The sequence below is a fragment of the Mauremys reevesii genome, linkage group 10 (assembly GCF_016161935.1).
Source record: "Mauremys reevesii isolate NIE-2019 linkage group 10, ASM1616193v1, whole genome shotgun sequence".
Lineage (NCBI taxonomy): Eukaryota > Metazoa > Chordata > Testudines > Geoemydidae > Mauremys > Mauremys reevesii.
Genome location: NC_052632.1, coordinates 4,479,473 through 4,505,242, shown reverse-complemented (window position 1 = coordinate 4,505,242; position 25,770 = coordinate 4,479,473). Strand labels below are relative to the sequence as shown.

Genomic DNA, 25,770 nt, shown 5'->3' with positions numbered 1-25,770 from the left:
TTGGGGGAAGAGGGAGGAGTGAGGGCATGGTAGGCTCAGGGGAGGGAGCATGAAGGGGTGGAGTGGGGGGAGGGCCTGTGGCAGAGCCAGGGGCTGAGTAGTGAGCACCCCCCAGCACATTGGAAAGTTGGTGCCTGTAGCACCAGCCCTGGAGTCAGTGCCTATACAAAGAGCCACATATTAACTTCTGAAGAGCCACATGTGGCTTCAGAGCCTCAGGTTGGCCACCCCTGTCCTAAGGTTTATGGAGTCTCTGTTTGAGCCATTATTGGATTGTGTGATTAATCACTTTACCCTTATGACAGTCTTTCTGGTTTTCATCACCTCAGTGTGGAGGGTCTGCAAGCTCCAGGCCATTATGGCCAGACTTCCCTATGCATCTTTCACAGGGACAAGATGGTTCTGAGACCACACACTAAATTCATCCCTAAGGTTGTCTTGGAGTTTCACCTGAAGTAGTCAATTAACTTACCCATTTTCTCCCTAAAGCGACATTCAGTGCCAGAAGAGAAGAAGCTACCTTGGACATTTCCAGAACCTTGCTCTATTGTCACAAGACCAAGATGTTTAATCTTTCTCCTCATGTTTTTTTGGCTGTATCCCCTTGCTATTTTCCCCCTACTGTTACTCACACCTTCTTGTCAACTGTTGGAAATGGCCATCCTGATTATCACTACAAAAGTTTTTTTTCTCCTGCTGATAATAGCCCACCTTAATTGATTAGTCTCATTGTAGCTGGTATGGCAACACCATTTTTTCATGTTCCCTGTGCATATATATCTTCCTGCTGTATTTTCCACTATATGCATCCTATGAAGTGGGTTTTAGCCCACGAAAGCTTATGCCCAAATAAATTTGTTAGTCTCTGGTGCCACAAGTACTCCTGTTCTTTTTGCATCTCATCAGCGAAAATCTATAAGTAGATCACTTAGTGCATCTCCTGTTATCAGTTAGGTGGCGAGCCTCTCCCTCCAGACATCAGGGCATGCTCCACCAGGGCATATGCAGTGTCTTTGGCCTGCTTCAGAAACGTACAAGTATCTGAGATTTGCAAAGCAGCAATATGGAGCAAGCCATTGATATTGGTCAAACTTTACACCCTTGTCGTGGTGGTTAGTACTCATGCCAGATTTGAGAGAGCTGTACTTCAATTGCTAGCTGACTAATGCAGCCGGTGTGCCTCATTCTCACCGTCCAGAAGGAGTACAGTTTGCCAGTCCTGTGCAGTGGGATCCATGCTGACACATACTTGGAGACAGTGGTAACTGTGGTTCTTTGAGATGTTGTAGTCAGTGCAGATCCCATGACCTGTCCTCCATCCCTGCTTTTTGTAGTCCTCAGCAGCATGGTCTTCAGACTGTGAAGGACTTGAGGGAGAGTCATTGCCCCTTATCCTTTGTACTGGAGCACAAGAAGGCACAGAACACATGCACGGCCCATGACATACGCCACTATTCAAAATACTTGGACCTGCTGTGCATGGGGCGCATGTGCTCCTGCAGTGGTACCCACACTGAGAATTCGTTCAAATGCTACAGCACTTCCTTAGAATGCGTAAAGTGTCTTGGCTACATTCTGCAAAGTTTATCAGGGTCCCAGAGTTTTAGGTGTTTTATGGCCAGCTGCAGTTGAAAAATGCTCACACCAGAGCTGGAAATCAGTTGATCTGAACTCTGTCTACGCACCTACCACAGACTTGATTTATGTTATCTTTCTGTGCTCAAGCTTCCCTGTCTGTAAAATGAGGATAGTATCTTTTAGGTGTGGTTGAATATGTATAAAAGTGCCGTAGTATCCTTGAGTTAAAGATGTCTTTATAAGTGCAAAGTGTTAAGTCAGGGGTTTTCAAATTAGGGGTCATGACCTCTTGGGGGTCAGGAGGTTGTTACATGGGGGTCACCAGCTGTCATCCTCCACCCCAGACCCTTCTTCGCCTCCAGCATTTATAATAGTGTTTAATATAAATTAAAAACTCTCTTTTTTATAAGGTGGGGGTCACACTCAGAGTCTTGCTGTGTGAAAGGGGTCACCAGTACAAAAGTTTGAGAACCACTGTGTTAGGCGGTGCTGCCTAATACTGTTAGGGTAAAGTCTTCCTCCTAATCCTTAGGGAACGTGTGTGGCCAAATTTAGTCAGTTTAACCTGTGACTAATTCTGTCCTTTGGCCTCCAGTTTCCTTTCTCTGCCATTTCTGGCTCCCACATTCTCTTTCACATACAGACTATCAAAATATGCAGTTGATTTTAATTCTATATAATTTACTTGTATTTTATTTCAGAACAGATAATGTTTCTCATGTTTATATTTTTAGCTCATACCTTTAGATATTACACTGGAACTCCAAAAGCAGATTATGTCGGAATTAGAAATCCTTTATAAGGTATTCTTTTTATAACACTTACTTCTAATTATGATGGTCTATAGTCTTTATGCAGAGGATTTTTTAATAGGCTTCTTTTTTCTTTTTACAGTGTGACTCATCTTATATCATAGGATTTTATGGCGCTTTTTTTGTAGAAAACAGAATTTCACTGTGTACAGAATTCATGGATGGTGAGTTGAGTATTTTGTGTACTCTTAATTGTAAAAAAAAAAAATGTAATTGATAAAACATTTAAAGATGTATACTTCCAATGTATAGGAGAATATGATCATTTTTAAAAGGATGTTAGAATTACCACTTTACATTAAATATTTCATTATACATAATATTTTTCTGAATGTAATTTCATTTACTTTTATTGAAAATTTAAATAGAACAATAATAAATGCTAGTTTAATCTGTGTTTTGATATTTGATTCTTCCATGCAATCTGTCTTCAGTGACAAAACAGCTGTTCTTTTCTTTTAATGTTTCAATAGCCAAAACAGATTTTCTTTTAAAGAAATCTATTAACCCAATGTCCTGTGTGTTTTCAGTGAAAATTGGTTCTTAATTGCAAGATAACGAATTATTTTCCAACACAGCTGTTTAGCTCTGCTGCACTCAGTTTCCTTGGGAGTGTACCCTTATTTTTTCCAGTATGAATCTCTTTCAGGCCTGTAGTACTCCCTAACCTGTGATCTGGTTCCACTGTCATTCTGGGGATTTATTAGCACTTTTACATTGAAATTTTGTGCTTTGAGATCCTTGGATAAAAGGCACTTTCAACAAGCAAAGTAATTTTATTAAAGCAATTTATAATCATTGCTATCCTCTGTCTATCAAGTCTGAGAGTCTCTCTTGCATGACAGATGCAGTCTTCCAGTGTCTAGCGCATGAAAACTCAAACATTTTCCAACATTCTAGTCTTAGTTTTATGTTGTCATTATGTCGCTGAAGCAATAATCCATGATACGCTACGAATTTCTCATGAGCCAGCATTTAGTGGCATAGCTAGGTTTTTTACTAAGGTGCAGTTGAGTCGGATATGAAGACACAGAAGTTTTACAAGTAATTTATAATATAAATAGTCCTGCAAAGATGGCTCTCGCATAGGACGTTTACGTAAAACAGATGTGTGTCAATGACCATTGTTGGCTACCTTCTTTTCTTTCTTCATTGAGGATCGCAAATAAAGTTTTTTATATATTTCTGCTCATTACAATAATCTGTTTTACAGTCTAGATATGATCATTCTTTTTTGCTCTTCCCTTTGCTGTTCTGAAGTTCATTGCAACCCATTTACATACATGAGTTGTGGCTCTGATCTTCTATAAATGCTAAGTTTTATATATATATAAATGGCTCATGAGAAATCACATCTGGGTTTTGTTGAATTTATATATATAATATATATAAATTCAACAAAACCCAGATGTGACGTTCATTGATGTTCTTGAACTATACAAACATTGACCAATGGGTTTGATTTTCAATATTTGGGTTCTCATTAACGTACTCAGAGGTTGAGACCAGGCTGCTGGAAACTTGTGTAAAAATTGGTATTTACATTTGCATGTCACGTGGTGGGCATACCAAGTAGGGAAATATTTGGAAATGCTACAATGTGCATATACTTGCAGTCTGACAATCAGGGTCTGTAAGTGATCGGGCAAATTCAAATGCAATTAAAAAGTGACAGAAGTACCTATTTGTAAATGTTTGCTGTTCTGAGTTCTTGTATAAGGACAGTTAACCCTTTAAGATGTGTATCTTTCATAATGTTGCACAGCACTGGTATTTACTGACCATGAAAAAGTTACTTGGAATCATATTGGAAAAGAACTCTGGTCCATCTAATGCAGTGTGCATTCCCTCTGGCAATGAGCTGTAAATAATAATGTAAAGGAAGAACAAAACTCACATAATGGGACCTTGTCAAAGCTTTTGTTCAAAACTTTCTTATGGATGTGTAGGGCTGCAGATGAGGATGGAAACGTTTACCTCCTAGACCCTGCAAGTGAATAGCCCTTAAGCATGACACTTTTTAACCCCTAGTGACCATTTTTGACCAGCCTTCCTGTCTTGGAAGTTGTTTATAAGTTGTTTATAAAGACGTGTGTGTATCCAGTCTCCTCTTTAAAAAATCCCATTGAACTGTGTCTCAAAAGTGTCCTATGGCAGTGAATTGCACGGATGGGTGTGTGAATAAGTACTTCCTTTGTGGAATAGCTAATCACAGATGGAGCTCTAAAGTTACCTCAACACTTGGCATCTGTATGTTTGGGGATACTTATGTATTAAGGGGATGCAGAGTAAAAACACACACCCAGTAGTATTGGTTCTCTGATGGACTTGAAAGCAAAGAAAACTACATGAATCAAGGTCTACAAATAGTGAAGTGCAGAGGTTGAACTGTTTGACCTGGCTAATCCTGGCACCTTCCAATTGATCTTCAAGATCAGTGGGAACATAAAATGAGACTTTTCACTTTTACATCTGTAATAAACATGCTATTTTACTAAATAAAGATAGTGAAATACATTGTTGGATTGTTTTTTATTATCTCTGTCTTCTCTTTGGAAGTGCAGAGTACCCACAAATTCCATTGAAGTTGATGCAAGTCCTCAGCACCGTTAAAGATCAGGCCATGTTTGTTTAGGTGCCTACATGTGGATTTAGAAGCCTAACTTTAGGCTCCCAGTTTTGAACATTGACCACAATTTTTGTCCACTGTGTGTTTTCCTCAACAAAAATGTTTGGGTATTCTAAGATCAGTGTTCTCTGATTTCTTCCACTGCACTGTCTATAATCAAACTATTCACTTTTTAAGTACAAGACTTGGCTGCTGATGTGTGAGAAAAGACAATTTTTTTGCAGCAGTAAATGTACACTGCTCATAAGTGTGACCAAATAACAAGTGTGAAAAATCGGGACAGAGGTGGGGGGTGGGTAATAGGAGCCTATATAAGAAAAAGCCCCAAATATCGGGACTGTCCCTATAAAATCGAGACATCTGGTCACCCTAGACTCATGAACATGAACAAGAATGACCTGAGCCTGTGAGCGGCCTTCCTTTTATGTGATGAGTGCTCTGAGCCTGATGTGTCATTTGAGATAATTACCTGTGAGATCTCAGCCAATCCACAGGCAAGGGTCTAACCAAGGCAGGTATACAGGTTCCTAGTGAAAGCAGCCACTCCAGTTTGCTCAGTGTTGACACCCTGTTGGGGATGCTCCCTGCTACCTGGTAGTTCTGACAGACTGCTCCTTCCCCTGCTCCAGCTCACCTGGCTGTCCTGACACTTGACCTTCTATGGTGTTGAATAGGCATGTGAGGCTGTGCTACCTTTCATCACACTGTGCAAGAGCCCATCTAAATTCAGTTTAAAAATTTAAGTCCAGTCTAATGCCTTGAACATAGGCACTCTACATTTAAAAACAAAACTTAACAGACACATAAAAGGTTTAAGAGTGGTAGCCGTGTTAGTCTGTATCCACAAAAAGAACAGGGGTACTTGTGGCACCAGAGACGAACAAATTTATTTGAGCATAAGCTTTCGTGAGCTAAAACACAAATAAAAATGTTTTTAAGAAAACAATGTTATGGCTGTGTCGGTCCCAGAATATTAGAGAGACAAGGTGGGTGAGGTAATATCTTCTGTTGGACCAACCTCTGTTGGTGAGAGAGACAAGCTTTTGAGCTTGTACACTCTCTAGAATTCAAGATGTTACCTCACCCACCTTATCTCCTTAAAGAAATGAGATAGAACAGTGTTAGTGGAGACCGGCACAAATACTGTATTTCCAAAGATGGAGAACATGAAGAAAACGGAGCAGCTCTTTAGAGTAACTATTACTCACATGACTAACAGTTGCAGAATGGAACAGGAGTCCAGAATGGATTAAGAATCCTGTGATTTTTCTCTGGACTCTTGCATTACAGAATGTCTTTTATGATTTTTAATTGAACCATAAACCAGGGTTAGGAGGTCAGACTAGATAATCATAATGGTCCCTTCTGACCTTAAAGTCTATGAGTCTACGGGCAAAGGGTGGGATTTTCAAAATTTCGCAGTGTTGGCCTAGCTCTGCTCAAGCTGGATTCTTTGGTAAAACCACATTGACTTTGATGCGAGCAGCACCTAGCAAATCTGAAAATCCCTCTCTGCATCTGTTTTATGCTTTGATTTACACCCTCACAAACCAGGAAATCAGAGCTGGCTCACCCTATATGTTGTTCATCTATTTTACATCTTCAATTTTAAATTTGTTTTCCTGAACGAACTTTAACATTTTTAAATGGGTTTTTTCATCAATTAGGCATGAATTTCCAGAATAAATAATCTAATAAAAGGTAGGCCAGTAGAAACTGTGATTCCCAGTCTTCTGGGGATGCCTGGCATCCCATTAGGAACCAGGGTTCCCCATCTTCTCCACATACAATGGCTGGCCATACTGAGTTGTGGGCAGGTAGTAAATAAAGGAATATACTAGCAGAAGCTTTCTCTGTGTGCCTAGAAGCTCTTTCTGTTGCATCTCCAGACATCCCTTAGTTCAGGGTTATGACTTTGAGGCGCAGTCAATCCTTACGTGTTTGATCTGCAGGGGAAGTTTGATTTCAGGGGCACGGTCCACTGTGCTACATACCAATAGTTGTTGATAGCATCAGTTGTACATGGCTTTTTATGACCAGGTGTTAGTGATGATTTTGACTTTGTAATCTGTTGTAATTCTTCTGAAGTCTTTATATTACTAAGAAGTAAATTAAGGTGTGCCAAACCTTGTTCAGTTCTCTAGAGTAAAGTCTGTTTTTTGCTTTCTGTCCTGCGATACGGATGTATTCTGAAAAGACGTTAGTAATATCTTTGCAAACGTGGGAAGAAAAGAGATGTTGAGAGCGCTGTCTCCTATGGTTGTTCAGAGAATGAATGTTGTTTAAGGTCGGTTACTTCTGACACTATTACTGTTATGTTGTTTATGGCATTTTTATTAATAACCAAAGGGCTAGAAAACCTTTAAATCTAGGGTAGTATTTGATTTTATATTAACTAATCACACTTTGTCTGTCTGTCCCTACAGGCGGTTCTTTGGATGTTTATAGAAAAATTCCAGAGCACGTACTAGGAAGAATAGCAGTAGCTGTAAGTATTTTTGTCTTTGATGGTTGTGTCATATACGTATCCAGTCTTAGATATGATTGTATCAGGTGTCCTCTCATTGGGCCATTGTCAGAGTTCCCATCCTTTCTGTGCACTATTACGGCCTTGATAAGCAGCCGTAAGACCATGTGAAAATGGGACCATAGTGACATATTATGGTGGCTGCTCTTGTGCTTCTGCTGAACTGCTGCTGACTGACTCTTGTGTTTCAGCTCTTCTGGTCCTCCTTATGCACAAAGGCAGGTGAATCATTTAGATCTGCTCCTCAGGCCAAGAAGCTGTGACTAAACCTGATGGGAATCAAAGGCTTCCTATGTTCTGCTGCATACACCTGTTCTCAAGGTGCAGTGGCATCGTATGTTTAACCCCTTGTACAGTACAGTTTTTCCCCCACTGTTGATCTACTTCCTAAAGCAACAAGTAGGAGACCGAAGTTTCTCTCCTGGAAAAGCAAGTCCAAGCAAAACATGCCTATGGGGCATGTTGTATTCCCAACCCATTTCTGTGATCCTTCACACAAGTCATCTCTAGTAGGGGTGATTTAGCACTAATCCCAAGGGATGGGGAACTGAACCCTGTCCTAGGCAGGGATATAACCTCACTTCAGTTTGGTGGCAGAATTTTGACAAGGGGCTCCTGAGAGCCCCCTCTAGCACATCAGTGTGTCTCAGCAGCATCTGTGGGCTTCATCATGATAGAGAGTACAAGTGCATTGTTCCCTTGATTTTGGTAATGGTGTTTGCAAAATATGGAGTGACTTTTCTATTCTATAATCAGCTTTCAAAGCCTGAACCAAGGCTAATTGAACAACATCTTAGCGAACATCATGGGAGTGAGGGATACTGCTAAACAATTGCTAAATCTAAGAAATACTTTGATAACTTAAGCAGTTTAAAGCATAACAAAGTTATTCTATCATGTGCCATTTAATTAAGTGCTGGGTTTTCACATTCATTATACATCAAGCTGATAATTTAAATCCTTTAATCCAACACAGGCAGCTATTTAGTCTCTGTTCATTGTAATTCACAGCTCTACTTTCTCTCTGTTCTCTGCCCAGAATAATGAACATCCTTTTCCGATGACATTTTGTCTAAGTAGCTTCACATCTGCTCATTGTTCAGCCTGACCTCTTACCAAATCTGTTGTTGGCAAACACTCCCTGCTACTCACCTCAGATGGTTGACACCTGACATGTGTTGATCCTACATCTGCCTGCACTGTGGTCGCTGCATGGACTGGGAGTGGACAAATGAGCAGGCAGATTCAAAGAAGCAGCTTGATCACATTTCCTCACTCATAAGCCGCAACAGGCACATCCAGCAGTGAGGATGGAGTTTGGAAGCTCTCTCTGCCCCCCTTGCTAGTTCTCTGCACTTGTTGAGAACAGTCAGAGAGAGGGAAACAAAAGCCCTTGCGTGCTGAGTAACTTCTCTGCAGCCGCAGTGTATCCTGCAAGTGCCCCGGGTGTTTCTTGTGTATTATTTGAATTACAGTAGCACCTAGAGTTCCAGGCATGGATCAGGACCCCATTGTACAGTCACTGAATAAGCGCACGCACACAGACACACTATCCTTGCCCCAAAGAGTTTACTGTTGTTGTCCAAAGGTCCCAGGGATTGCTAGCCTGGTATTTACATCCCTGTCCATGTAATGAGAGGGAAAGGGAAAAGCAAAGGCTAGAGATTGGGACAGGAAAATACACAAATGTCCCAAGATTATATATTTTACTTAGACAAAATATAAGACTCTTGTACTGAGAGAAGCATGAGCTGTTTTTGAATCTATAAATCTTCTTCCTATCTTCCATATGCACATGGCCGTTTATCCTTTATAGTCCTGAAAGCTGTACAACTTCAGTAGACTGTAGAGTCTGCAAAAAATGTGCATGATGTGCACTTCAGTTAATTAAAATTAGTAAATGATTCCTCCTAAGTAAAACTTTTCCAGGAGCACCCAATACAGTATGTAGATCTTTACTGTGTCAGTCAAGACTAAGGCCTGGTTTACCCTACAAAATTAAGACGGTTTAACTACATCAGTCAGAGGTATGAAAAATCCACACCCACGAGTGGTGTAGTTTAAGCTGACTTAAGTCTCCGGGTAGACAGAGCTGAGTCAATGGAACAATTCTTCCATTGACGTAGCTACTGCCTCTTGGGGAGGTGGATTCTCTCTGCCGATGGGAAAATCCCTCCCATTGGCATAGGTCGTGTCTACACTGAAGCACTGCAGTGGCACAGCTGCAGTGGCGTGGCTGTGTCGCTGTAGCATTTTAAGCATAGACAAGCCCTGAGGCTTGGGTTTTGCTGTACCACTCCTGCCATGATTGGACATGCATTTATTCTTTTAAAAAAAAATGTTGAGTGAATTTAGTGTCCAGGAAAGGTGCCAGACAGCCAGCCCTGGAAACTAATGCCTTATATGCACCATACACCTGGAAATAACTCCAACTAGTCTAGGACACAATAGCCTGTCTGCCAAGCAACACCATTAGAAAAGAACATGTTACCTCTGTGCTTTGCTCGCTCTATTGAACAGTGAATCACATTCAAGTGCATATCTTAATCTGCTGAGCTACTTGTGGGATTCTCCCTTGGCAACCAGGACCTTCCATGGCACCTGCGGTCCAACGGTCAAAGGTGCTATCCACAGCCAGAGTAAGAAGGGAAGGGATAGGACCTTATTTTCTTGTAAGGGTCACAGATATCACAGTGATGTACTTGGTAGAAATACTTAGTAGGTATCCATAAAAGAGGTGCATTAGGATAGCAGCTGTGTAGTCTTACACATACTATCTCCTACCAATGTGACTAATCCCTGACTTGGCATGATCATCTCTACTGTTGAGAGAATAGTCTGCTGAGACTGCCAAATATTACCTGTTGAGGCCAGTTGCAATGGTACCTTTTCTGGTGTGGACACTTGTCCACTGGGAAGAAGACTGGGCACCAAACCCTTGCACTTATATACAGTTTAAGTAAAAACATTATTGACACTGTTCTGTATAGCATCTACAGTTTGTTTTTTTTGTTACTCCTGCCCAGCCATCCAAACATCATGTTACACTGTTCAGGGAGAAGTGAGGCGCACGAGGCTTTTTTGATTCAAGTTGATCCTGCAAGAGTTCATTATCAAGTCCATTCTTTTCTTTCCTAGAGAAGTTCTGCCTTGTCAAATACTGGGCTTTTTTTTCAGTATTAGTTATTTACCATGAATGTAATAAGATACAATAAGGATGAGAGCGTGGTGGAGAAAGGGCAGGGTAGTGGGAGGAATCTGAATAAAGACTCAACGAAAGAGAGCTGACTCATAGAGAAGACAGAGGGTGTTTAGTCGAAGGAAAGCAGTGAGAGAGAATGGAGGAAGCTGCCAGAAGTGAGCCTCGGGAGGAGAGAGCTGTCTCTGATTCCATCACAAAATTCTAGATCATTCTGCCCAGTGCAGCCTTGATGAGAAGGGGAACCTTTTTCTGTTTACTGTATTATTCACTTTATTCAGTTAATGGCTAGTGGTTTTTCCGTGGGAAAAGGAAAAGGAAAATTTGAGAACCCTGAAAGAGGCAGGCTGTACTCCATCTTGCTAAACAATTTTCAAACAGTGTGTATGCTTTCAGGCATCTCTGTGGCTGATACTATTCTACCTTTGCTTGCCACTTCACACATTTATTTCCACCTCCATTTCTGAATTAGTGACATTGTGCACTGTATTTTTAGTGCTAATGTTGATTGAAGTTCTCCCTGAAAGGATGTGCACTTGAACTGTCAAGAGAGTGAGTGATTGACAGCAGGTAGAAGTACTTTTTGTGTCAAGGCTTTGTCAAGTCATTGTTGCAAAACCTACTTTACTGAATGCCAATAATACCTCCTAGATGTTCAATCAAAAGATACTTTATGCTGGCATCTTTTTAGAATAATGCTTAATACCAAAATGTCCATCCTTAATAGGAGAATGGCATCTCTTTAAATGTATGTTTTAGTGTTTCAGTGAATGACAATAATTTATGCTCATTTTCTTTATTCTGTAGCTTTAAAATATAGGTAACAAAAAAAACCTCCTTGAATTTTCATGTACTCTGTTGCACAGATAATCTGAATGCAATAGTTTAATAGCAAGCTTTTTATAACCACTTATGTGGCGTGTGTGCCTTAATAAAGAGATGTATAATAACTCTTAACTGTTGATTTTTTTTCCCTAGCAAATGTTTGCATTATTCCTGTACATGATAAATGTTCAAAATTCATTATAGAACTTCTTTAAAATCTTTTTAAAGATTTTAAATGGTCTGAATATATATTTAATGAAGAGAATAGCTTACTGTATCCAAAACTATATTTGTTGGGGACGTGGGAGAATGGCTGAAATACCATTCCTTATTTTTTTAGTATTGCTATAATTCTGGCAATTTTTGAAACAATGTGTAAATAGAATTCTACTGTTTTGCTTTTTGAAAGGCTAAAGTGAACAAGGCCACACTGAGGGGGATATATGGACTATGATTAAGGCTCTTTGTGATGGGTAATTACCATCTGAGGCCATGAGGCACTTGGTACCAGGGATGCAAGTTTAGCACTCTGAAGGTGCCATCTAGAGCAATTTAGTAGAGATCCAAAATCATTATTCAGTATACAAAAGAGGCTCAGGTTCCACTTGCATTATTTTGCTTACTGAATGAATGAGATTTCAGAACGATCTTCTAATCCAATAGGAAGACTGAAAATTAATATAATCTTATGCCTTTACATGCCATGTAACAATTTTGACTTTTGTAAAGTTTCCGAGTCATTCACTTTAACAGAAACAATTTAATTTTATTTCAACCTCCTTAATGGCCAAAAAGAATTTTCATTGTTCTGCATGAAGAACTCCTGTCACTTTCCAATCCATCTAAAATGGCCTGTTGTTCAGGAAAGTACTGGACAAAAATACCTACCTCAGTCAGGAAAATGAGTGGCAAGTCATTATAGACAGCAAATTTTGTAGGAAAATTTTTGCAATAAAATAATTGACTGACACAGCAGAAATGTTCTGGAGAAGAAAAGTGTGCAAAAATAGAATCAGGTTTATTAGATGATCTTATAGATCTCGGGCTGCTGGAAAAAGCAGATCAGGAAAAAACCTTGGTGGTGGCAGAAGGCAAGAAGTTACATTATTTGGGGGGGTGTTAATTACTTGGTTGTTTATTGGGCTAGCTTTACAAAATCTAGAGAGAAGAGCCTATTTCTAAGTAACCTGTAGTACAGCATTGCGTTCCTGTGCAGTTGACTGAACAGCCTGTATAGTCATAGACTATTCTGAATGTAATCCTAGGAAAGAAATAAAGAGGATGGAAAATAAATGGTAATGCTTGGTGCATCTCAGATCTAATGGTTATCTTGCTGCTACATTTGAAATAAACATATGTAAATATTCCATGTATGGAAGCATCCTGAGGTGTTAGTTTGAGGAATGTAGACTTAATGTAAGCACAATGCCCTATGGAATGTTGATTGAAACCCATGTCAGATCTTAGAAAATGTGTCAGTAGACCTGAACTGAAAAACTGGGGGGGGGGGGGAGGAGGGGGTTGCTTCAGGTCAACCAAAAGGTTTTGAGTTGGCTCAGGGTTTTTCATTTTTTTTTACTTTTCTGATTTGACAAAAATATTGAAAAAATGTGTTTTGTTCAAATCAAACTCAGCCCTACTCACCACCTTGCAAGACTGAGCCTTTGCACAGGGTCTTCCACAGCAGGTTTTCATTTTGAGAGGATTTGATTCTAATTTCTAAAACTGATATGAAGTTTATATTTTAGACCCTCAACACTGTAGAATGTTAATGGCATGTGCCAACAACTTTAATTTAAAAAGAAAGACAAAGCAAGGCTACATACTCTACCACCATTTTAATGCCATTTACATATAGGCTTTTGCTCAATAAACTTTAACCAATGCCATGCTATAGGAGTGGGGACAAATGAACAGAAAATAAGCCTATTTGTTGATGATGTATTGTTAATAGTTTGAACCACCGATATCTCTCCTTAAAATAACTGGAGCAACTTTGGAAATGCATAGGCCTGAAAATGGCATTTTTACAGTAAAAAATGCTGGATATTACTTTGAGAGAGAGAGAGATAATTGGCCTAACAGGAATACTATTTCAAGTGGGTTAAATCCACAGTCAGGGCATGCATTCAGTCCTCTGCTTAGAATAGTTATATGAAGAAAATTTCCATCCTCTTACTTTAAAACAAACAAACAAACAGAACTTGATTTAAAGAGTTGGGGAAAGATCTACATTTGCTATTTGGGCTAAATTTGGCCCCTAAATATATTCTCTGAAGACTAAGCTGTCTATTTTAGACATTACTCATACTTATTTCAGCTAAAACTGTAATGAACTCCTTCATGTGAAATTAACAACACTCGGGAATTAATGAAAGTATTCTTAATAAACCAAGAGATAAAGTTGGACTTGATTTTCAGGATGACTACTGGACAATGCAGCTAAGACAACCATCAAAACATGGGGTAAACTGGAATAGACCTATTTTTCAGTCTTGCTTCTTGCACTTGCAACCCAAATCCTTAAGAATAAAATCCAACTGAAATGCGTACAGTTCCCTATTAGAAAATTGTATTGTGTATTATTTCTCTTGTTTGCAGGTTGTTAAAGGCCTTACCTATTTATGGAGTTTAAAGATTTTACACAGAGGTGAGTGACAGATTTGTTCTTTTGTTTTCTAAGTGAATATCACACTTTCTGGTTCAGTGCAGCTTTTCAGAAAGACAGGGGCCACACTAAGCCCTGTGATGCTGCTGACATCAGTGGAGTTCTGCCAGGGATTAATTTTACTCGATAGTCTTTCACATTCTCTGGTTATGGATTTTTATTGCCTGCCTCTTTTCTGTTCCTCCCCCACCCAAACAAAAAAGTAGACAGACAACCAGATTTTCCAAAGTATTTAGGTGCCTAAAGATGCAGATAGATGCCTAATGGGATTTTCAGAAGTGCCTAAGCAAGTTAGGCACCTAACTCCCATTGAATTCAATAGGATTTGGATGCCTAACCTAAATAGGCACTTTTAATAATCCGACTAGGTACTCACCTGCATCTTTAGGCACATAAATATTTGGCTCATTACCCCTACACTACTATTTTGAAAGACAAAGAAGTGTAACTTTTTAAATCTACGTAAGCAAAGTTGAAACCATTCTCAGTATAAAGCCCTATCCTCATTCCTCAAGTTAATTTTTTGACTTCTCTTAAATTTTCACCTATTTGTGACTTTTAGATTTTCTTAATATAGTTATGGCTAAATTGATCCATATGTACCAGCTCTTTCAAAAACACTTGCCAAACTATGGCAGATGCTGAGGATATACCTGTTAGAGAACAAGGAAAGGGTTAAGTAAGTATTTTGGCAAACAAGAAGAAAACTTTGCATTTATAATGGTACCAAAGTGTCTGAAAATAACAGCTACAGATCTTAATGTTGCTAACAATACTGCTTAATTTAACCCATCTGCTCACTCAGTCCTGGTGCACAGTTGGAGGGTACAGTAGCAGACATTATTTGTGATTAAAAGGAGGATAAGAGAAAGTATCAACTCAGGGAGAAATGAGTAGTCTAAATTCAGTTTCTGCTTTAAACAGGAACTTTGAATTTACATTGTAATCTCTTTTGGGCAGGGCCAGTCTCTTTGCTGATATGTTTGTATGTGCCTAGCAAATGGAACCCTGGCTTTGAGGTGCAATAGAAATAATAATAAAATTCCAGCCCGGTTCTTAGAATTTGTGAATTTTCAGCTCTTATTATTGTTAATCAGATTTGCAATCCTAACTTCTCAGTTAATGTTTTTTCTGTGCTATACCTGCAAAAGGGTGCTGCTTTATCAGCAACATTTTTGTGTGTGAGGATGTTAATAGCATGCTGTTGGGAGAACAGAGGAATATGTATTTTATTAGCTACAGGTGGAAAAGTACCTACAGGCGGAAAAAGAGAGAGGTTGGGATTTTCAAAAGTGCCTGAGGGTGTTGGGCACCTAACTCCCTTAAGCTCCTTTGAAAATCCTGCTATTAATTTGTAAGAGCTTTCATTCACATTGGCCATTTTATAATTTTCTTGCTCTCTTCCTGGAGGAAGTGAGGCTTTCATTGTGATGTTTACATTTGATAAAATTTACTAAGGATGGTTTAGATCTGGATAGTTATTTACAAATAGATTAATAGATTCTAGAACTGGAAGGGACCTCTAGAGGTCATCGAGTCCAGTTCCCTGCCCTCATGGCAGGACCAAATACTGTCTAGACCATCCCTGTTAGACATTTATCTAACCTACTCTTAAATATCTCCAGAGATGGAGATTCCACAACCTCCCTAGGCAATTTATTCCAGTGTTTAACCACCCTGACAGTTAGGAACTTTTTCCTAATGTCCAACCTAACCCTCCCTTGCTGCAGTTTAAGGCCATTGCTTCTTGTTCTATCATTAGAGGCTAAGATGAACAAGTTTTCTCCCTCCTCCTCATGACACCCTTTTAGATACCTGAAAACTGCTATCATGTCCCCTCTCAGTCTTCTCTTTTCCAAACTAAACAAACCCAGTTCTTTCAGCCTTCCTTCATAGGTCATGTTCTCTAGACCTTTAATCATTCTTGTTGCTCTTTTCTGGACCCTTCCAATTTCTCCACATCTTTCTTGAAATGCGGTGCCCAGAACTGGACAGGCTACTCCAGTTGAGGCCTAACCAGCGCAGAGTAGAGCGGAAGAATGACTTCTCATGTCCTGCTCACAACTCACCTCTTAATGCATCTGTCACGGAGTCCCCGGGCAATGCTCTGGAACTGCTCCCCACCAAGCCAGTCAGGACTTTGGGGAGCCTCCTCTCCCTTGGAGCAGACTGCCTTCAGGGCAAGAAGCTCACATGGCTTTACCTCCCTGGGTCTCGCCTTGGAGCATTCAGCATCCTCTGCCCCTCCATGCGCTTCCCCCAGCGAGTCCGCCCGGGCGGGGTCCTGGGGAAGCCAGAGGGTCATGCACATACCCCTACTTCGCAGTCAGATGTGACTCTTAGGCAGCCAGTAAAACAGAGGTTTATTAGATTGACAGGAACCACGGTCTAAAACAGAGCTTGTAGGTACAGAGAACGGGACCCCTCAGCTGGGTCCATCCTGGGGGGCAGCGAGCCAGACACCCACGCCTGCACTCACTCCACGTCCCCAGCCAGCTCCAAACTGAAACCCCCTCCAGCCCCTCCTCTCTGGCCTTTTGTCTTTTTTCTCAGGCCAGGAGGTCACCTGACCTCTTTGTTCTCCCACACCTTTAGCATCCCCTTGCAGGGGGGAAGGGCCTGGGCCATTAGTTGCCAGGAGACAGCGTGTCGGCCAGAAACTGAGGCACCCACACAGTATTCAGAGGAAACGTTAAGAACAGTCCCACTTCGTCACAGCATCCCAGAATCATGTTTGCTTTTTTGCAACAGCGTCACGCTGTTGGCTCATATTTAGCTTGTGGTCCACTATAACCCCTAGACCCCTTTCTGCCATACTCCTTCCTAGACAGTCTTGTCCCGTTCTGTATGTGTGAAACTGATTGTTCCTGCCTAAGTGGAGCACTTTGCATTTGTCTTTATTAAACTTCATCCTGTTTACCTCAGACCATTTCTCCAATTCCCTATCACTTTACAAGTGTTTGCAGATGATTCCCTTAATTACTTACTCCATTATCTTCCCTGGCACAGAAGTTAAACTAACTGGTCTGTAGTTTCCTGGGTTGTTTTTATTTCCCTTTTTATAGATGGGCACTATATTTGCCCTTTTCCAGTCTTCTGGAATCTCTCCCGTCCCTCATGATTTTCCAAAGATAATAGCTAGAGGCTCAGATACCTCCTCTATTAGCTCCTTGAGTATTCTAGGATGCATTTCATCAGGCCCTGGTGACTTGCAGGCATCTAACTTTTCTAAGTGATTTTTAACTTGTTCTTTTTTATTTTATCTTCTAAACCTACCCTCTTCCCGTTAGCATTTACGTTAGGCATTCCTTCAGACTTCTCTGTGAAGACTGAAACAAAGAAGTCATTAAGCATCTCTGCCATTTCCAAGTTTCCTGTTACTGTTTCTCCCTCCTCACTGAGCCTACCCTGTCCTTGGGCTTCCTCTTGGTTCTAACGTATTGATAAAAAGTTGTCTTGTTTCTCTTTATTCCTGTAGCTAGTTTGAGCTCATTTTGTGCCTTTCTAATCTTGCCTCTGCATTCCTGTGTTGTTTGCCTATATTCATCCTTTGTAATCTGTCCTCGTTTCTATTTTTTATGACTCCTTTTTATTTTTTAGATCATGCAAGATCTCCTGGTTAAGCCAAGCTGGTCTTTTGCCACTTTTTCTATCTTTCCTACCCAGCAGAATAGCTTGCTTTTGGGCCCTTAATAGTGTCCCTTTGAAAAACTGGCAACTCTTTGTTACCCTTCATTCTGAGTTTCCTCAAAAGCATGGAATTAACAGTTTATCTTCCTTCAAGAGCAAAGAACAAATGGAACAGATGCAAAAGCTGCTATTATACAAATTAAAAACTCTATATCATGTTCCCAATGTACAAAACAATGCCAGTTCACTTACATTAGAACCGTTCCCATAATGGCCAATTCATGAAGATAGTGTGAGAAGCCATTGCTTAGCCTCTTCACTGGTGAAATAGAGCAAAATATTATTTTAAACACTCATATTAAAATGAGTTGTCTGCCTAATGAATTATGGGTGGTCTTTCAGCTAACCAATAATATTCGTAGTCAAGCACAGACACTGTAAATGTAATATTTTATGCCTTATGTAATATCTTCTGCTTTGAGTTTAGAAGCTGAATCAGATTTTTTTTCCTGCCCAGTTAACTGTGACTTCTCCAACATCATCTTCCATAACTTTCATTGGCTTGATTAAAAGGTGTACTGAATATTGGTTACGCCTTGATAGGTTACTTGGAATGGAAAGTGCCTTGGTGCTTTCTGGAATGCATGAGCTACATCTGGTCCAAAGAGAGAAACACAAACTCATCCTTTTTCTCACTTCAGATTTTGCTGGGCTTGATCTGTTCCTAGCTTGCTCAAACTGAAAACATATATATACATAAGCTATAAAACATCAGATGGGACACTAAGTAACATGACAGAGTCCAGCAGTGTTCCCTCAAGGGACTTTGATTGTAAATAAACACGTATGGGCAAGTGGGCATGCATGCATCCACATCCTATATCCGTATAGATGGATACAGAGTAATGAAGTGCAAATCAGAATACATATTTATTTCTCACTAGTCATGAGTAGCTATATATAGGATTTAATGCATTAGGCAAATGGAAGAAAATTTAACCTTGACTTCTTTGCTATCATGCATAAAATGTATCACATAGAAGACTCTTATGGACTAAGGAGTCAAAAAATTCCACAGTGGTGATAATCCAGGTGAAGAAGTGGTCCTCATGAAAAAAGATGTATAATACAGTGCAGCAAACATGGCAGTTTCTGACTAGAGCATGGATAAAAGCAAAGGAAACAAATAATGAGCAAGTCTTTTATTCCAGATCAGACATTTCAGCAAATATTGCAGCTTAACTTCAAACCATACCTTGTGGTTAATGAGGTGGTAGTTTGCATATTAATAAACCTAATGCTGTAGTCATAGTCGTCATTACCCACATCAAACATAAACAAAAGATTAACACCTATACCACTTCTTTGGAAGATGTGAGAATGGCCCAATGCTAACTGCTCTCTCTTCCCCTCAGGATAAAGAATAGAAATGGAAGGGTAATGAGAAATGAACTTAGATTTAGCACAGAATTAGCAATCAAACTGGTCTAATTTTGCACAAAGTCAAAGTTTGCAGAAAGAGGAAGCCAAGTCCATTAAGTTCAAGAATAAAGTACAGAGAATATACATTATATCCAAATGGTATTTCTTCTTTTCTCTGGTAAAGCATGCTCATTAAGGAGAAGTGCACGCAGTAAAATATTACATGAGTATGTTTTTGTGTATATATATTTCATTCATGTGGTTTTATCTGTACAAACAACATACATATCTGATTGCTATATCCCTTCTACTGTAGTATTATGATGTTATCTAGAAGGTGAGCAAGACCTTCCAATTTGAGCACTCATTCCAAATCCTTATTCTGGATACGTTAGATAAAATTTTCAGCGGTGCCTATATGATTTAGCCACTTTTGAAAATGGGACTTAAGTCCATTTGAAAATCTTACCCAGAATGCTGTAGTGGTAAAAAGAGGAGACTAGGAATTAGGTTTCCTGGTTTTTGTTTCTGACTCTTCTAGTGACTAAGAGTGAGTGTGGACAAGTTTCTTAACTTGCTTGTGCCTCGGTTTACCAGTAGATCCAGTGGGCATAATATGTATCTTACCAGGATAAAGTTAAATTAATTTGTCATTTAAAAGCCTTGAGTTCATTGGGTGAAAGGCTCTGTATAAATGCTAAGGCTGTCAGCGACGATACACTAAGCTGCTTTATATCTGTTGCCACAAGACTTTGGACTAAAGCACAAAACCCATCCTGGGTGTGAAATGTATTGCAGTGATGGAGACTTTCACTGAATTCTCTTGTTCTTTTGTGGAATGGTACAATGGCTGCAGCAGATTACTGAGACATCTGCGTGCCATCAAGCACTATTTCCCAATCCCTGTCTCCCCCCCCCCCCCCCCCCCCACGGCCTCTCCTGGTTTTGAGCCTTTGCAGAAGAAGATCCTTTAGGATACATCAAGTTTGCTAGGCCCAGTGGCCTTTTGTCACCCATGTTTACCTCCACCTACCAGAGGTGACATTTTAGCAGGAACCTCATTGCTCTGTGCACACAATTGCTCAGATCTACAAGGGAGCCTTTTTTTGCCGTTTCCAGGGGAGCAGTGTTGTAGAACTTTCATAAGTTGAATTCTGCCAGTTACATCTAATGGTGCAACATTTTAGCAAATAGCACACGTGTAAATAAATTGGGCAGTAAAATCTAACTTTACAAGTTTAGATCTGAACTCAGTCTTCCACTTTCTGGGTATGTGAGCCTAGAGTGACCGCGTGTATACCCAGTCTCCAGGGGCAAGGTGTATCTTGACTCCAGAGCTCACCCTTTCCAGGCGGTATGTACAGTTATTGTAACAAGTATTAAAATAAACGTGTTCAGTTACTTACCTACATTTGGAAACTGAATAACACCAAACCCTAAATGCTGGTCGCCAGTGCCAGTCACTAGTGCAATAGCACTAACAATATGCATAATGACAGATTACATCATCCAGCAGTTACATGAATTTTGACTTGACATTGCCAAAGAAACCAGCAAGGCTTGTAGAATAGAGGCTGCTACCTAGTTTAGGATCATGTGCACATTGGATCATATGCAGTTTTTTTTTTCTAGCTTAGATACATTAAATGGCTCTATCACCGTGTACACCGATGCCTAACAGATATATCAAGTATAAATATACACTCTCATGCCCCTCAAGTTTAGGAAAAACAGTTGCCTCTGAAGGAAGTAGGCTGATAAGCTCAGCACAGAGAGAATATTTTAGTTGTTTCATCTGCTTCATTGTTGTTATAAGTAATGTACTCAGAGCTGTCCATAGCTAAAATGGTGTTTTTGCACTGCTCGTCTTTCTTGCATTTTAGAGTATTGTATTTGTCAAAGGCAATAAAAGTCAAGATACTATTTTTTACAGGTCCATTTTATTCAGAGTAATTATATTTCTGTTTACTTTGGAATAAGATGACTAAATGTTCAGTATTCAGATTCCCGACCCTCTGACAGTTCTAGTAACTGGTAAGTAAGAGCACGTGTGTTCCATTTGTCTACAGAAAGATGAAACAGCTTAGGCAGCTACATCATAAATAGAACATCTTCATCCTCCATAATGATGCTCTGTACAAATCATAGGTAGTAAGCAAGCACTAGTGATGGGACTATAACAGGATTCAAAAAAGAGCTAGGATAGGTCATGGAGGATAGGTCCATCAATGGCTATTAGCCAGGCTGGGTAAGGAATGGTGTCCCTACCCTCTGTTTGCCAGAAGCTGGGAATGGGCAACAGGGGATGGATCACTTGATGATTCCCTGTTCTCTTCATTCCCTCTGGGGCACCTGGCATTGGCCACTGTCGGAAGACAGGATCTGGGCTAGATGGACCTTTAGTCTGACCCAGTATGGCCGTTCTTATCTTCTTAGGAGCCCTTTTGGCTATTGTTTAAATTCTTCAACTTCTAAACAGTAATATTAATGACAAGCAGATGAGTTTTACCTGCAGAAGGATTTCAGGATCAAGCACTTAATTAGAGCTGTTAATATTTAACATTCTGTAGGGCCACATCACAGATAACAGCATGGAAGGTGGAAATGGACTGTCCAGAACCCTACATCCTCCACTCACGCAGATGAATGAAACACGGTGTGGACTGGGTGGGACCTTGGCTTTGGCTCTCAAATGGGCTGGCCAGCACTGGTGCACTGGACACGTGTTGCACTGGTTATAGACCCAACACAATTTGCTCTGGAGAGGGAGTAGTAAGGGGAACTGGGAGGGAGAATATGACTTGGAGTCACAGTCACCCCCGGGTCTGCTCCTGGGGCAGAGTAACAACGCATTGTCCCTTATTGTGGGCTCATGGCACATCTACAGTCAAGCCCTTACTAATAATTTTATTGAAGAAGAATGTAGCTGTATGGATACCATCCTAAACGTATTTCCCTCACAGTGTGGGACAGGTTTCTCAGAGAGAGCTGCTGTGTTCTGCCTCCTTCCCAGGTATAAGCCTAATGCCTGGAAGAGGCTCCTGTAATTCAGAATAGCGAAGGGCAGCGTTTTTAGGTGCCTTGCAAAACAGCTAGAGGCTGTGAATGCAGCAAGGGTGGGGAAAGCCGCTGACTTCCTTCTCCTGACTAAGCTGAAGTTCAATCTAAGAGCCAAAGCCTAGTCCTGTTGAAATCAATGGGAACTTTGCCAGTGATACTGGAGGGACTAAAGGTTTGGCTCTCTGTGTATAAAATACATGAATGTTGCCATTGTTAAACCACTGTTGTATTACAGATCCAGTCATTGTACTGCATTTGGTAAAAATATGCGGGTAGATTGAGACTCTAATGGCCTGAGAGCCTCCAGAACTCTGGGATCCTCACATAATCATGTGGACCACATTTCCCCAGCATGACTCTTATGTATGTCACACATCCTCCCAGCTGCTGCCCTCTGACCCTTCTCTCAGGTTGTATTGTGCAGGTGTCAAATATGAGGAAAGTGGGGAGAGGAGTATTGTGAACGTAAGGTGCATCATTAGCAGGTGGCTGGCTGGCCAGTTACAATCATCTGTACACCATGTTGTCACAGACTCTGAACTAGGGACCTCTCCCAAGAATACAGTCTGACCTTGTTAAGATAGTTACTGTGCTTGTTTGATTGTTAATTATCCTTTTTAAAATATCTACAACTGTTTTGGAGCCATTGACTTTGCTCTGCAATTAGATGTAGGGACTTCATGTTTCACTGCAATCTTCCTTTAAATGCATTCCTGCTGTAAACAGATTAATTTGTAATGCAAACTGTCAGCATATTTTGCATATTTAATTGTACCTGCTGTTTAGCTCATTAGAATGCAATGCAGACGTAATAACTAGGTAGATGTATCTGCTGACATATTTTCAGAAGACAATTAAACATAATGAATAGGATTATTGTGCAGCCTATGGCTGCTGTACTGTTCTTCTTACACGTTCATAATGGAGACATGCTGGTGACACTCCAGGTCTATAGACCCAGCACAATTGAGAATGGTCACCCAGCAGTAGAGAGTTGTATACAGTTTAATAGATTGCTACAAACAGACAATACTTGAGTCTTCCCAAAATTTGTATTAGAAAAAAATGTATTTTAAAATGTTGGTTGAAAGAGCACTGAGGCTCCTCCGACTGCCCACCCTTTTAAAAAAAAAAAAAAGCTTTCTTTTTGCCCCAAACATCAGAGCATTTAATCAGCTTGTTAATTGAAGTTATATACTTTACATTACAAAGACAAATTAAGCAAGCTACTGTGATACCCAGAAAACATCTGTTAAACAAAGCCAAAGTTAATGATAAACAAAATTAGGTTCTCTCGTAGTTGGTTTTCATCCATCTGCACCCAACTACTGTTCACTTTTAAAGAAGGCAAAGACGCAAGCTATTACTTTCAATTCATAATGCCATAAGAAAGCAGTCATTACACACATCCACCATACTTTAATCTGTGCAAGTTTTTGGTCAGAGCTGCATCAAGCCATTTATCATGTATTCTGGCCAGCATCCCTGGAATGGAAAGATCTGCACTACATTTGATCAGTTACAGGAAACAATTAGAAGTCTATCTACTGGTAGAATGTACAGTATGATCTTACCACTTCTATTTCGTGTCACAGACTGTCAACTTTATAATCTCTGCACTGAGGGGATCTTATTTTATGATGTTCATTGGTGTGTTTATTTGTTAGAGTGGAATTAGCAGTCCATTTTGATAGGATTGTGGGAGTTCATTTATGTGACAGCACTGAGATCATGGGAGGAGTGCACCAGTCCTGTCATAGGAGCCATGTAGGTAGAGCCACGTTGACTTCAACAGGGCTCTGTGCAGGCACGTAGGTCCACCTTGTTTGGATCTGCTAGAGTATTTGATGTGTGTATATTTGTGTGTGTGTGTGTGTGTATGCCCGTGTTATGTGTGTGGGGGGTGTATAATATGTATGTGTATGCAATAATATAGAGTGTGTGTATAATAATTTTTTTTTTTAAATCTTGTTACCACTACTTGAAATCCAAGCAGTTGAAGAGAGACGATTACAAGATCAATATAGGGTTTATAAGAGGGTTAGACTAGAATGTAGGTTTAAATTATTGGAATCCAACCTCGGTGAGGAAGTAGTGCAATGCTAGAGTGTTACAGCTCAAAGAGATTGAATTTAAAATGTCTGCTATTAAAAACCTGACATGACTAGATGCATATATATCTTTATATCAGAAGTGCATACACAGAATAATTTATTTGAAAGCCCTCTTTTGTCCCTCTTTGACAGATGTGAAACCCTCTAATATGTTGGTGAACACACGAGGACAGGTGAAGCTGTGCGACTTTGGGGTTAGCACACAGGTATCCCCCCCTTAGCTATTTGCCTATTCTTTTTTCTAAAATAGAAATCACCTGGCTACAAGACAAACAGGCCCGCAGCAAACTCTCCTCTGCTGGGAGAGTGTTATTCATTTGTAATCTCCAAGCGACTTTCCTTCATCAGAATATGATTGTTCATTGTTTAATGACAGTAAAAACTGCTGATATTGTAATTACTACTTACGAATAGCAAACTTCATTGATATGCAGCTTCGATATGAAAGCGTTTTGGCCAGACAAAAGGGAGGGCAGAGTGGGAGATGTGTCTGGGGAGCCCAACTGGCCCACAATAAAAATTAATATTGGTAGCAACAATAGTGGTGGGCCTTTACAATGTGCAGCACAAATTTTAATTAATTTCCATTTTGGGCCTCCCTGGAGAACCTCAGTGATAGTGACCCATGAGCTTGCTGTGATGTTGATTTGAATTGCAGCCACCTTTTCTCTCCGCCAAACATGAGGACCAAAGAGAAGGTCAGCGTTGTATTATAAGTTGTCAAAGTCTGTTGTCCCTCCAGCGTATTTAGTGCTCATTGCGTTCTAGTAATGAATGTGGCTTTATTCACATCTTGAGCCAGCTGACTGAAAAATGAGTGTGTTCAATCCTACTTCAAATTGACTTTTTATATCAGACTAGTTTGGGGGTACTAAAGCTATAAGCATCCTGTTTAACGGAATTGTTTAAGGTTATCTGCTATAAACTGTAACACAGTGCTTGTTTTAAATTGGAACTCCCATTCAAAAGAAAAGACAGATTTAATCATTTTTAATGCCTTTGTAGATAAATTTGTTCCCTTTTACATAATTTTAGTTGATTTATAGAAATGATTATTGTAGGTTAAATGAGGAATAATTGCCCATTTTATTTCCACATTATCTTTATATTGTTCTAACAGACTGTTTTGTCTGATAGCTGGTGAATTCTATAGCCAAGACGTATGTTGGAACAAATGCTTATATGGCGGTAAGTAAATTTATGCAGAAATAACATTTCAAAAGAAGTCTTTGTATGCTGCTTTGTTCTATATGGTATAGGATATATTTTTAAATCGGGGGTTTTCTCAGATTTCTTCCTGTCTGCA

General features: G+C 40.0%; 1 protein-coding gene across 8 annotated transcripts in view; it reads left to right on the top strand.

Moving 5' to 3' along the window:
• Positions 1-25,770, top strand: part of MAP2K5 (mitogen-activated protein kinase kinase 5) — a 191,762-nt gene that overhangs the window by 73,167 nt on the left and 92,825 nt on the right. For all 8 annotated transcript variants that reach the window (XM_039491615.1, XM_039491614.1, XM_039491613.1 and 5 more), the window contains 6 exons: positions 2,313-2,381; positions 2,473-2,554; positions 7,446-7,507; positions 14,172-14,220; positions 24,597-24,670; positions 25,602-25,652. In XM_039491615.1, the coding sequence (XP_039347549.1) occupies positions 2,313-2,381; positions 2,473-2,554; positions 7,446-7,507; positions 14,172-14,220; positions 24,597-24,670; positions 25,602-25,652 (387 nt within the window). The remainder of the gene's footprint in view (positions 1-2,312; positions 2,382-2,472; positions 2,555-7,445; positions 7,508-14,171; positions 14,221-24,596; positions 24,671-25,601; positions 25,653-25,770) is intronic.